This window comes from Centrocercus urophasianus, unplaced genomic scaffold (genome assembly GCF_019232065.1).
Source record: "Centrocercus urophasianus isolate 14NV4802_14NV808 unplaced genomic scaffold, USGS_Curo_1.0 seq_40, whole genome shotgun sequence".
Lineage (NCBI taxonomy): Eukaryota > Metazoa > Chordata > Aves > Galliformes > Phasianidae > Centrocercus > Centrocercus urophasianus.
The window spans coordinates 4,596,350-4,609,989 of NW_024884978.1; the positions used below are offsets into that span (position 1 = coordinate 4,596,350).

The window sequence follows — 13,640 nt, forward strand, 5'->3', positions numbered from 1 at the left end:
TTTTTTTTTTTTTTTTTTTTTTTTTTTTTTTTTTTTTTTCTTTTTGCGTCTCTCTTTCCCCTCCCGTCCTCGCCGAGGCAGCCGGCTCTCGGAGATGGGGGCCGGCTGCTGAGCCCGCCGCCCCCGGCACTCGCAGCCCGCCGGGATCGTTCGCGCCGCGCCCCGCCGGGTGAGTACCGGTACCGCTCGTGGAGCGCCGCTCGTTGAGGGCGGGGCGGCCCCGGAGGCCCGGGCGCCGGCGGGGGCTGCGGCGGGCGCGGCCCTTCGGGGTGACGGGAGCCGGGGCGGCCCGGGAGCGAGGGGGGCACGGCGGGACGGGGAGGGCGGAGGGCGACGGGCGCCTCGCGGAGCGGGGCCGGGAGGGGCCGCGCTCGGCGGGGAGGAGCGGCGTTCCGACTGACGGAGCGCCCGCAGGACGCGCTGAGCTCCGGGCTGTGCCGCGGGGAGCGGGCCTCGCGCCGCGCACCTGGCTTCGTTTTCTCCCTTATGGGCCTGGAAAGCGCCCTTCCTCCTCCTGCTACCGCCGCCGCCGGAGCTCCCTGGGCTGTGAGCAGAAATCTAATGAGCCCAGCCGCCTGTTATGTAACGCCGCTGCGGCCCGGGGCCGTCGGAGCGCTGTCCTCTAAGCAGGGGCAGAAGTTGGGGCTGCCGCCCCGCACCGCCCGGCCCCGCACCGCTCGCTGCCCGCGGGGCTGCTGGCTTCCCGGTGCGCCCTGAAAGGCTCGTTCCTTTCCTAAGGGGACGCAGAGGCGGGGAAGCAGAACAGACGGATTAATAAATCATTTTTAAATGTCCCTCTGAACCACCCAATCAGCTTTTCTGCACCGATTGTGTCCCTTTTGTAAATATCTTCTGTTTGCCCTTGATCTTTTCCTTATCCCCACCCAGTGCTGATCCAGCAAACGTTTAAAGGTCGCCTTATCGTGCAGGCTTTCACATATTCCCATACCATCTTGGGGAGAGCGCGAGTGGCTTGGAAATAGGGTTCCAGCCTTTAAAGGAGATTATTCGGAGCAGGAAACAACAGCATAAATACAAAGCTTTTTTTTTTTTTTTTTATAATGGGATTTTGATATTGACTTTGATTTCTCTAATCTTTACTGACAGCCACGCTGAATTTTATCCCTGGCGATGCAGTGCAGAAAAGCACACCCTTAATTGAAATTCATGCTGGTCGTTTCATAAAATCGACGTGTTTTGTTTCATTGGAACTTTGTATGCCAAGGTGTCCCTGGGGGCTCGGCGCCCTTTTGGAGCTCTGCAGGTCCTCCTTTGCACTGTGTGCTGATACCTCATTCTGCCCTTTTCTTACTTCACATGGCTGTTTTCTCTTTTGTCCTTTAAAGGACCAACAACCATATTTTATATTAAATATAAAATGGAGTCCTGGAGAAGGAGGAGGGCGACTGTTTTTTACTGGAGCTCTGCAAAGCCCCGTTGGCTCCGATGTTGGCTGTAGCTTTTTGAAATCTGGACTATAGAAAATGCAGTATGTGTACTTGGAATGGAATAATTTGTAGGAAAAATAAGTAATTAATTTCACGATCATTGCCATTCCCAGTGCAGGAAATTGATGCACCTATTTTGTATGCATTGCCTGCATTATCATTTTAGCTCTTCTGAGGAAAGGAAGAAGTGTTGTCTATGAACAGTGGACATTTTCTCTTCGCTTGATGCAACTTCACCAGTGCAGCGTAGTCCACAGCATAATTCCAGTCTGTGCGGATGGTTGCCTTGGAATTAAAATGTGTTGCATACTTTCGGTTCTTGTCTGAAGTTCTCTAAAGCAACTGGAAATATTTCTGTATCTCTGCAGCTTACGGTGTGACCATTGTGTTTGCAAACTTTGAAGTGATAAATGATCGTCAAACTAGGAGCTCAATCTAAACTAATAGTCCAGTGCTGAATTTTGCAGCTGAGCACTATAAATCAGCTGAGTGCGGGTTGGTAATTGAACCCTTGACAGCCCTGGCAGTCCTGTGATGTCTTAAGAATTACACTTGCTGCTTTGTGAATAACTAAACTGCAAGCTCATGTTATTTTGAAATGCCCCGTGTTGCGTATGTAAACACATGCCTGGTGCATCTTCTGCAGGGCTGCTTGTAAGTCATACCGAACGTAGCTGACACCCTCAGCTTTTGCAGGCACAAGCATAAATAGTTTGTGGGTTTTTTCACTTAAAACATAACCTGTTTTATGCAGAAAGTGAAGCTGAAAGAATAGGCCTTGAACCTTGATCTTATCTTTCCTTATTTGGATGTGTTTGCTTTTGTTTTTTCTTAAAGGAACAAGAGCACTCAAGGTGAAGGATAATAATCGACTAGCATCAGCACTTTGAAGGAAATTTTGTTTCCCTGTGGCATCTTGAACACTTTCTTCGTGTTTTGAAACAGACTTACACCTTTGTGGCATAGCAGCTATGCAGCTTGAAATCCAAGTAGCACTCAATTTTATTATTTCATATTTGTACAATAAGCTTCCCAGACGACGTGTCAACATTTTTGGTGAAGAGCTTGAAAGACTTCTTAAGAAGAAGTATGAAGGGCACTGGTATCCAGAAAAGCCATACAAAGGATCAGGGTTTAGATGTATACACATAGGGGAGAAAGTGGACCCGGTCATAGAACAAGCATCCAAAGAGAGTGGTTTGGACATTGATGATGTTCGTGGCAACTTGCCTCAGGATCTTAGTGTTTGGATTGACCCGTTTGAGGTTTCATACCAAATTGGTGAAAAGGGACCAGTGAAAGTGCTTTATGTGGATGATAATGAAAATGGATGTGAGTTGGATAAGGAAATCAAGAACAGCTTTAACCCAGAGGCCCAGGTGTTCATGCCAATTAGTGACCCAGCATCTTCAGTGTCTAGTTCTCCTTCTCCTCCCTTTGGTCACTCTGCTGCTGTGAGCCCAACTTTCATGCCCCGCTCCACTCAGCCTTTAACCTTCACCACTGCCACATTTGCTGCCACCAAGTTTGGCTCGACCAAAATGAAGAATAGCGGCCGTAGCAACAAGGTCGCCCGCACTTCTCCCACCAACCTTGGCTTGAATGTCAATGACCTGCTGAAGCAGAAAGCCCTTTCCTCCTCCATGCACTCTCTCTACGGGCTTGGCTTAGGCAATCAGCAGCAGCAGCAGCAACAGCAGAAGACTTCTGCCCTTTCTCCTAATGCAAAGGAGTTTATTTTCCCCAACATGCAGGGTCAAGGTAGCGCCGGTAGCGTGTTTCCTGGTGACAGCCCCCTTAACCTCAGTCCTCTCCAGTACAGTAATGCCTTTGATATGTTTGCAGCCTATGGAGGTCTAAATGAAAAGTCTTTTGTGGATGGCTTGAATTTTAGTTTAAACAACATGCAGTATTCTAACCAGCAATTTCAGCCAGTTATGGCTAACTAAAAATAAAACAGAAGTGACATCCAAGTGAATACTATTGTACAAGTAAAAATGCACGTACCCAAGGGTGTATCTTTTTTTCCACCTCTTGAGATATTTTTTTTTTTAAGGCTTGTAGTATGAATACATTCAAGCTTGGTTAGAGAAATACAACATGCATCATTTTTTCATTTGCCAACCAAGCACAAAATTATTTTATACTGACTGTACATTAAAAAATATACTCTCAAAATATGGCCTCTTACAGTATTTAAGATATAGCAAGGACATGGCTAATTTTTTGTGTGTATATATATATATGCACGCAAACATATGTATATATATATTAAAAAATTGGCACTAGTAAGTGGGTTTATTGGTCTTTTTCTAATTGTATAATTTAATTTAGTACAAAGTTTGTAAAATATCAGAGTATATATATTGTTTCTACAACATGGTATTGCATTTATATCTTTTTACTACAGTGATCTGTGACAGCTGCAGCAGCTTCATGTTGTATTTTTTTTACTGAAATTGTAAGATATCCATCTTAAAGACATCGATTCTAAAAAAATATAAAAAGTTGTGTACAGAATATTCCTTAGTGGTGGAATCAAAAATGTACGAAATATTTGCTTTTTTCAAAGGAAACACAAATTGTATTTTCTGTTAAAAGTTTAAAGATTTTTGCTATATATTATGGAAGAAAATGTAATCGTAAATATTAATTTTGTACCTACATTGTGCAATACTTGAAAAAAGGTATAAAAGTATTTTGAGTCAGTGTCTTACATGTTAAGAGGGACTGAAATAGTTTATATTAAGTTTGTATTAAAATCCTTTAAAATTACTCGGCTGCTGTGGTCTGTGCTGCCGCTGTGCCGAAGGTCGCAGCGCTCCTCGTGCAGCAGAGCGGCTGGGTGCAGCACAAGGAGCGATGGAGGGGCTCCACGTTGGTGCACCACAGTGATGGTTGCATCCTGAGACGCTCCTGGCAGCGCTGCTTGATGAACTGCTTGCCTGCCACTGAGCGAATGTTTGCTTGTTTTCTGTGGCTTGCTGAAGTCAAAAGGCGGTGAGTTGTTTTTGCCTTGAGAGTTCAGGCTACGAGCGGGGTGAGTGCGGAGTTGCTGCGCGATGTGAGCTGTCTGGAAGGTGCTCAGGTGATTCAGTGAAGCTCGCTTTCTGTGTAAGCAGTGGATTTGAGCTATTATCTCGGCAGGTCCCAGACAATGCATCAGCGTTCTGGTTCTGTACCGGGGATGAGTAACTCAGAAGCTCAGCTGAATAGAAGTGCTGATGTACGGTTACTGCGCTCATTGTAAACTTCCATCTTATATGCCTCTATTAAAATGAGAAATGTAATGCAACTAGAGTGTGGCAATCTAAGGTTTTTGTTCTAGTGGATTTCACCAACTTGAACTTCATAGGTTTTCAAAACATGAACGTGAGTGGGAGGACAAAGAACTCAGAAGGTGACAAAAACCAGATTTTCCATGGCATCCCTTTCTCTTTTCTGTCTTCTTGACAAATGCTGTTCCTTGCTAACAGATGTTGTCATGGGGAAGAGAAACTTGCTTACTTAATGCCGAACTCTTAACCAGCAACTTGTTTTCCATCCCAGTTCCAGTTGTACGAAGAGAAGATGTGTGCTCAGTGGGTTGTGCTTTGGCTCACAGCAAGGAATTCTGAGCTACAAAAGGAGCACGGTATTAAAATTGCCTGAACTTTACGGTTCTGAAATCGGTGTTTGAGAATGCAGATCATCCTTTGCTTGTCTGATGCACTTGCTTTTGTGAAAGGCGTGAGTTGTCCCAGCGCCAGCCCTGTGCCACACACACACCCACCCAGTTTGGTGGGAGTCGAACAGAGATTTGGTGGAAATAACCTGGCTGTGAGGAGGAGCGTCTTTCTACAGCACTGAGGTCTTTGCTTTGGCCAGAGTGAAGCTGTGAGAAGTATTGCTCTAGCAAATGGATGGGTTGGAGGTGTGAGGCTGACCGTGCTGTCAATTTGTAATGCCATGACAACCAATTCCAAAGCAATAGTGGAGTGAACGTTTTTTTAGGCATTCATCTGTCTGCTGCTTTTTATTGAGTTTGCCATCTGGTTTATCTTTTCTCTGACGGCACATCAGTGGGCAGAGCTGTACTTAAAAGCGTTATCACTAATTTTAAGTGTGTGCTTTTGCTTCTAAAAGGCCCCTGAGCCGTGTGTAATTTTTAAAAATACTGAAACATGCAGAATGTTTGATTTGTGTGTTACTCTGTTTATATGGCTAAAGTTTAAGGCTCCTATAAGTTTAGTAATCACAGTGTAGTAATCGCTAACCTGGCAAAGAGGTTGAGCAGCTGTGATGGTGGAGGCTGTGTTCTGTAATTATATTCCTGTGATAATAAGCTAAGATCATTTGTTTTAAAGGCCATCCAGCAGTACTACCCTCTTTCCCTTCTGATTTGTTCACTGTCACCATCACCAGCTCTGCAATGAAGGCAGTTGTTGCTGGGAGAAAACTCTGGAAAAAAAAGATGCTTATTATTTTTTATGTGACTGCATACAGCAGCACCTCGTAATATAAAGCAGATCTTAACAAGCAGGTTTTTGTCCTTCTTGGGTTGTTTATGGTGCTTTGCAAGGAGACAATCTGGAGAAAAAGCATTTGGTGTTCTTGTAGAATGCAAATAACATTTTTAATGTGTTCTCCTTCTCCTTCTAGAAATTAAAGCTTTTACTGTTTTCTGTTCAGTCCACTTCATCCATTTATCATCTTTTACTAAAGCTTAGTGCTGAACTTGTTAGCTCAAACATGGACTTTGCAGCATACTGTTCTCAATGAGTGCCCAGTCAGTCTCGTTTGATTTGCATGCACCCAGTGTTCTGTTCCTGCAGCCGTGCTCTCAGGTAAGCGCATTGGCTTTCAGAGAAAGGGCCTCAATGGAGTGAAGGTGAAAGAAGGAAGCATTGCTCAGTTGTGCGAGTTCTCTTGTGTTTTCTCTTGTGAGCATGCAGTTTGCTTCCTTACAATTGCAGGTGCCAGTTAAACCTCAGAAGATGTCTTTTATTTGCAGTGAAGAAGAGGCGATGCTGTAAGTACGCGTCTCCCATAGCGCATCCTGTCTCTTCGCTCAGAGTCTGCAGCACGAGTTTCAAAAACCGATCCCTACAACGATCTGAGGTAGCAACAGTGTTCTGCTTCACTTCTGAACCAGAACCAGACCTGACTGCAGCCATGTCAGTGTCAGAGCGGCTGCAGGCCCACGTTTACGGCAGCACAGCTCCCTCCTCCAGCAGTTACTGCTCACACCTACCTTTTGTGTAGATCTCTTCAAACATGCAAGGCAGAATTTTCAAGGTATTTCTGCTGGTTTTATAAAATGTCAAAATCAGTAGTTACCGGGGTTTGTTTTCTCCCACTGTCCGGTTAATTTGTTAAAATGTCCATTCTTCCTCTCTTAATTAAACGGGGCGCAAAACCTAAAATAATAATTATTAAATCTGCCAGATTTGTGGGATTTGACAGACCTAAGCCATGCCTGCTACCCTACGAAGACACAGTTATAACTGCACTGAAGGTTGTACTGATTTGCTTTTCCATTTAAGATTTTTTAAACAATCATGCTACATTAAAACAAGGTTAGTGTTCGAGCATTGGTGTGGCCATTGACAAGGGGTGGCCGCACGTTCATTTGTAAGGCTGACTCAGTTCAGCACAAGTTGATTACTTTCGAACATTGTAATGGGGGAATCAGTGAAATTGAGTTCAGGGTCTGCTTGGCACGGCGGGGCAGGGAGGGCTTGACAGCTACGGTCTGGGCTGCATTTGTTGTGTGGACGAATGACAGAACTCACTCTGGATCTCGATGTAGTAGCCGAAATTAAATGATGTGATTGTTTTCATGAGGGAGAGCCGGTTCACAGGTCAAGTTCACAGCGCATCGTGCTTCATTGCCACGCCATGTTCTTCACATTCCACCTGCAGCAGTGAACCCAGAGGCCATGGGCTGGCCTGGCATTGCAGTCTCGGTGAGTGCAGGTTTTTGTGGTTCTCTCAGCTTCAAGCAAACAGTCACAACTTACACAAACTGTAGTTCCAGTCACAAAAGGATCATTCCCTGCTCTTCACCGTGCAAAATCAGCAGGCTCTGGAGCATCGCTGGTACCATCTTGCTGCAGGCCACAGGCAGATGCTCGCCCAGCAGCAGCACGGCTCTGTGCTCCCCTGCACCACAAACACAGCGGCCTGCGACAGCAAACCGTCCTGCTGTGCTTCGGAAATATCAAGTAACCAAACAACTAGTTGTTAAATCAGCTCTTTCAGCCGGCATGGGATCAAACCAGAGTTCATTCACTGAGCTCGTGCCCCAGACTGTTCTATTAACTTTCAGTAATAAATACCCCAGAGTTTGTGTTGGTAGTTTTGGAGCAGATGAAGCAAACCGACGGTTCAGCATTCTTTTTTCTACCATCAGCAAGTTGATTTAAATTGAGTGTACAGAGTTGGCTCCGTTCCTCTCATGAGCTGCATAAAAAGTTTGCTAAATTGAAGTGCCAGAGCAGTAAAATCCTGCTGAAGGGACTGTTTCCAAAGCTCTGTGAGAGGCATGGTTAAACTGTTACTGTGGCAGCGTATGTGTGACTTTTGTCCTCTTGGCTTTATTTTAGTGAAGGTAGTAAGGAGTTTCACCTCGCAGAAGGGAAAAAGCATTAAGGCTTCAGGAACATAAACCATGTTCTCCTTGGCACTGCGAGTTCTTTACCTCACAGAAAAAATATGAGCAGTGTGCGCAACGAATAGCAGGTGTAAAATATTTTTAGAAAAACCTTGGCATACAGTGCAGACGTCCCCTACCCCCATCCTTTATTCTGTCATCTTTTGTTTGTTGAAAACAATCCGTAACATCGGTGGCTGCAGTTTTGAGGGAACTTTCTGTAGTTTTTATTCGGTAATTGAGCGCTTCAGAGGCCTAAAATCAGAGATCCTCTGCTCCTCTGAGAGCAGAGGCACCATTACGTTCAAACAGGCTGTCAGCCCCGTGCCCTCATGGAGCTCATTGAGCTGCATTCCGTGTTCCCCTTAGCTTAAAGATTACCCATAGCATAAAACAAAAGAGATCTCTGGGAATGCAGTGCCTTAATTATGGTTTAGTACCTTCTTGGAGAAGCTTCTTTGAGAGGGTGATAGCAATAAGATTAATGCAATTGAGAACAACCCTGGAAACCCACCTTTTTTCCTTGTCAGAATATAATAATTCCTGCAATGTGATGGAAAGTGCAGCAGCAGTAGAGAGGGGCACAATCCTAGGCTGCAGCAAATGAGGACAAGCCCAACTGCAGCAGCCCTGGATGCAGAAACAGAGGAAGAAAAACTGCTTGCCTTTGGAAGGCTTCAGGTATGCAGGTATCTCCAGTGAGATCCCCTTACCTCCACTGCCAGCACTTAGATGAGGGCTGCAAAGGAGGAGATCCTGGCTCCATCCCTTCCAGTCACTCGGGTACAATGCATGCACTGAGCTCCCCTGGGCTGGCTCCACTTCACTATATAAAAATACAGCATAAGGAACTACTGAATGTCAGAATACAGTTAATTACATTCCATTCTTGCAGTCTTATTAAACTGGGTGAAATTGCTGCTTGGACAGCTGTGCCCAACAATACAACAGCCTGGGAGGTTTAGTCCTGTCGGTGGGAACAAGAGGTGGCAGCTCAGTGAGGAATGTGGTACAACGGATGACAATTTGGGCACCCGCATTTCAGTTCTGACTCTGGGTGAGTCATTGCCCTTTTCTGTGCTGGTTTCCTTCTCTGTCACCATTGAAATTCAAGTTAGATGTTTGCTGGCTATCGCTGCCTTTTTGTTGTCAATTCTGCTGAACTTTATCCGATTTCTGTGTGCCACAGGAGCATCTGAGGTTGACCTGTCACTCCCCCAGTTCTACTGCCTTTAGCTGAGTCTTCTCTGTTGTACAGTTCAGTTAAGGTATGTGACCTTCCATTTAGAAGTAAGGCATGCGTATACAAGTAAAACACTTAATTCTCATTGTCCATGCTCTGGAGTTTGGTTCACCCACCATTGGAGCAGAGAGCCTCAAGAGCTGTGAGATCTCACATTCCAACTATTGTGATTCTTTAAAAGAATTTCTGTGGGTGTTTCTATAGATATAGAAGTATATATTCCTCCAGTACAAATCATGTGAAAATGTTACACCAGCCTACTCACTGAAGTTGCTGCTGGTCAAAATTAGGCTTGCATACAGATTTTACAAACTAAAACAAATTCCCCTTTGATTTTCAATAGACCATAATGTTAAGCATCCTGCACGCAAGCACAGAGACGGGGCGACCGGGTTCTGCTGCTGGCTGTGAACTCTGGGCAGTCTGCAGCAGATTGATTCAGCCTTGCCAGAAGTGTTTTCTGTACTTCTGAGCCACAGCTGAGCTTTAGCTCCCTGCCGACTCTCAGATGCTGTAGCTTATGTCTGCAGCTTATTTCTGAAGCCAACAGGTTCTCAGTCCGTCTGCATCTCTCAGTATTGGCCAGGTGTAAAGAGCACCTCAGTTTGGCAGTTTAGTGGGAAGAGTGCAGATCTTCCTGATTCAGTTGAAAACGTTAATGCCTGGGGCAGTTACCTGCCCTGCAGGTGCTCTGTGAATCCCATGGTGTAGCGATTAACTGCTTTGAGCCAGAGATCATATTTTAGTTGAGAACAATTGAATTTCATTCTTGCACAATACAGAACGATGTTCTCGATTTGGGTCTTCTAGAAAGTTACAGTGCTGTCCTTAAAGACTTCTGTCAGTGTTGTCAAACCGAGTCACTGGAGAAGCTCCAATCCAGGCCTCCAAGCGTATTTTAGGAGTTATGAGCTGACTATAAATAATAATCAACCTTGCACCACATCAGCTCATCTTCTGGGTATAAATGTAAATAAATTTGAGAAACGTCAAGCTGTTCTATGCAATGCTACAAAAAGACTTCATTGTTAAGTGAAAGTTTAGATCCATAGGAAGTCACGGGCTCACAGAATGGATGTGGATGAACTCATGAGTGCTGGCAGTTAATCGCAGCTGCTAAACTGAATCAGATCTCTGAGGGACACTGAGTGACTGGGGCCACCGCCGCCCTTCTGTCTGCTGCTCTCCTGTACTGCTGTGCAGATCCAGCGGTTGGTAACCAACCCAAACTGGCTCCTACAAAATGGGAAAGGACAGAAACACACAGAGACAGATCAGCCACCGGGTCTCTGACCTCTCACTCCTAACCTTTAAGGAAGCTCTCCAGAACTTCAAAAGACATCTGAGTACTAGAATTCCTGACTCTAGGATATAAAAATCACACAGATACTGCTTGCATATTACACTATAATTTTTGCTATTGCCAGTCATTCCAAGGCAATAATTATTCTCATCTCTCTCGCCCCCACTCCGTGCCATAAATGACATTATCAGCTGTCCTCTGGCGAGTATCCTCCCTTTGATCAACAGGAACCAATCGTTCTTTCTCCCAAATTGCCTAATTCATTAATATAATGAAGTCTAACTCAGAACAATTATTCTCAACCTGTATTTAGCTCTAAGGTTATTGCTTCTATTTCAGACCCAAGGAAGCCTGATGTGCCTGAAAGCATGTCTAGTTTTTCCAAGTGTGCCAGCTGCCCTAATGAATGATGTCCCGGCTCCCTGCCCTTGTTCACTTACATCTGGCACTGTCCTTCCTACAACAGGTGCTGCACCATTGTCCCTATTCCTGCTCAGCTGAGCCTACAAAGGCATAACCTTGATGAGTTAGTGGAGGTAATGTTAGTCCAGTTAACAGAAGTGTAAGCACCATGTGAAATTTGGTGCCCAAAGTAAGTGAAATGTAGGCTCTAGATCTCATCTTCACTATTCAGGTTTTTTTCAGTGTTCTGCAGTACAACCTCTCTCATCCATTTGATATCCCTAGATCCTTTTCTCAGTTTTTCATTCTACTTTCCTGCAAAGTCGTTCTTAAAATTTATTTTTCCCAGTTTCCTTCCCAAACCAAGCCTACTCCCCACTCAGCTTGTCTGAGGTCTCTGCCTCACCACGTATAATTTGCAGTGCATTATCTGATTGAGACTGTAATCTCTTCAGGGCAGGGCTGGCTCTCTCTGTACTCACAGTTCCCTTTGCTGCTCTCTGAGGTTGAATAAAAAGGACAGAAATAGAAGAGTGTACAGACACTCCCAAATAAACCGTGTATTTTGTCAGCTGTTTTCAGGAAGCAAATTAAAGACATTTTTATTAGCAACCTGGTTTACACTGCATCACAGGAGGCTTGAGAAGAAGTAGGTGCTTCAGGCAAAGCAAGCTCCTTTACAAACAATTTGTGGAACCTATTAGTCTAAGAATACCCACACTTACTGAGAAGATGATGCTCCATCACTGCAGCTCAGCACGGGAGGAGGAAACCATGCTCCAGGGCGGTCCAGAGGGGGAAACCTTCACCATGTGAGGTGTTTCTGCCTTTAGCCACCAGTGACACTTTTCCTCACCACGTGTGGGCTGTGGGTAATGTGCTCTGTGTACATTGCATTGTACATTGGTCGGAGATCTCTGGGTTTGGAGTTTTGCTGCCAGCACAAATGAACTCTGCGTACTTGAATATCTTCCCAGTGAAATCAGGAAGCGAGCAGCGTGGAGGTGGAGATGGGGACCATGAACCCTTGGTGTGACTTTCCCAAAGCACTCGGAGCTGGAGCTTTGACATTGCCTATTTTCCGAGGAGCCCCAGGGACATTTAACACCTGTTTGCCCTTCCCAGTCCCCGGGTTATGCTGGCCTGAGCAAAGGACCAGGAGAAGGGCTCCTGCTTTTCTGGCTCCCAGCTGCTTTTTGGGAGCACCTAGCTGTTCTCAGGTGCCCAGCTTTCAGTGGCTTTGGTGAGCTTTTCCGTGGGGCACTGTTCTCTTGGACATGTTGGTCTCTCATCAGATATGGAAAAATATACTTGCTTTCTGCTAGCACTTACTCATCAAGACAGAATGGGCTTGTTTTCCTCGAGGAAGCTTAGGATCACATAACTCTTACAGGCGCAGGGGAAAACATCCGTAGATGTCGGGATTAGTCATATAACTGCTGCAGATATCCTCACCCGGAGCCGCCGCTTCCCTCCCCATGAGCACTGCTGGGCTGCAGCCCGTATCAGATTCCCAGCCTTCCCCATCACGGTGTGTATCTGGGCAGGCTGGAAAAAGACAGGCGGGTCGTTCGCTCTTTGACCCATACAACAACCTCTGATTGATTAGGATGGGCTTAAACTGGGGATGGCTGCTTCGTGGGGCTGTTTTACAGGGCGCTGGTGGAGCAGGAGGACACAGAAGCAGCTGTTGGGAGAACAAGATGGCAGCATGAATCTGAATGGGGTGTACAAGATGGCAGCACAAATCCGTGTGGGGAGAACAAGATGGCATGGATCTGCTCTGTGGGGCAAGCCGGGAGGTGCTGAGCAGGTAACCAACCTGCACAAGCTAAGGGTGCCACATCAGCTCCTGCTTTGCAAAACAATGAGTTGCTCATAAATTACGAATCAAAAGAGATTTTTATGTTTTTTTTTTTGGTAGTTATGTTTGCAAAAATGCGCTTGTGTTCAGAATTGCTGTATGCAAACCTGAAAGCACCTGAGCTCGAGGCTGTAGGGCTGTGGAGCAGAGCTGGCTGCACTGCACCATGCAAACAAACTGGTGTTTTTAAAGCAGGCCCAGAAGAGTTTGCAAATGCATTTATTTGAGCAAGCAACCCAACTGCTGCCACCAGCGATGGATTTGCAGAGCAATTGTGTGTTTGCTGAGCTCACAGGCCAATGAGTTCTGTGTATGTTACATGGTTTGCACAAATCAATATGTAGAGTATGCACACATGCCCACATCTGGAACAAAGACAGGGATTTGAATAGTGACCTACTTAGCACCTGGCACTGCCTGGATCTTCAGGGCAAAAATATAATATTTTCCTTCTTTTTAATGAACTGCTAGGTTTTGTTAGGCAGGCTGCAGCAATGCATGTTTCATGGGGCTTTTGACTCCTGCAGGACGCAGATAGGGCAGGAGCTGGGCTTGGAGCGGCCTCACTTACCTGGGCTGGGGGGGCTTCACGTCCCACACACAGCAGCACAGCTGCTAAGGGCACGGCAGTACCTTTCCATTCCAGCTGTGGAAATAGGAAAAGAGAGCTTTATCCAGGAAACAAAACCACCCCAGCAGTAGAAATACACAAGGGCTTCAGCCTGCAGCATGCCGTGGTGTGGGGG

At 45.7% G+C, this 13,640-nt stretch overlaps 1 protein-coding gene across 1 annotated transcript; it reads left to right on the forward strand.

The window, feature by feature from the left end:
- The first annotated feature begins 35 nt into the window (after positions 1-35).
- On the forward strand, positions 36-4,223 carry TOB1 (transducer of ERBB2, 1). Its single transcript, XM_042833000.1, has 2 exons — positions 36-169; positions 2,286-4,223. The coding sequence occupies exon 2, from the start codon at positions 2,420-2,422 to the stop codon at positions 3,395-3,397; it is 978 nt and encodes a 325-aa protein (XP_042688934.1). The 5' UTR covers positions 36-169; positions 2,286-2,419; the 3' UTR covers positions 3,398-4,223.
- The last annotated feature ends 9,417 nt before the right edge of the window (positions 4,224-13,640 follow it).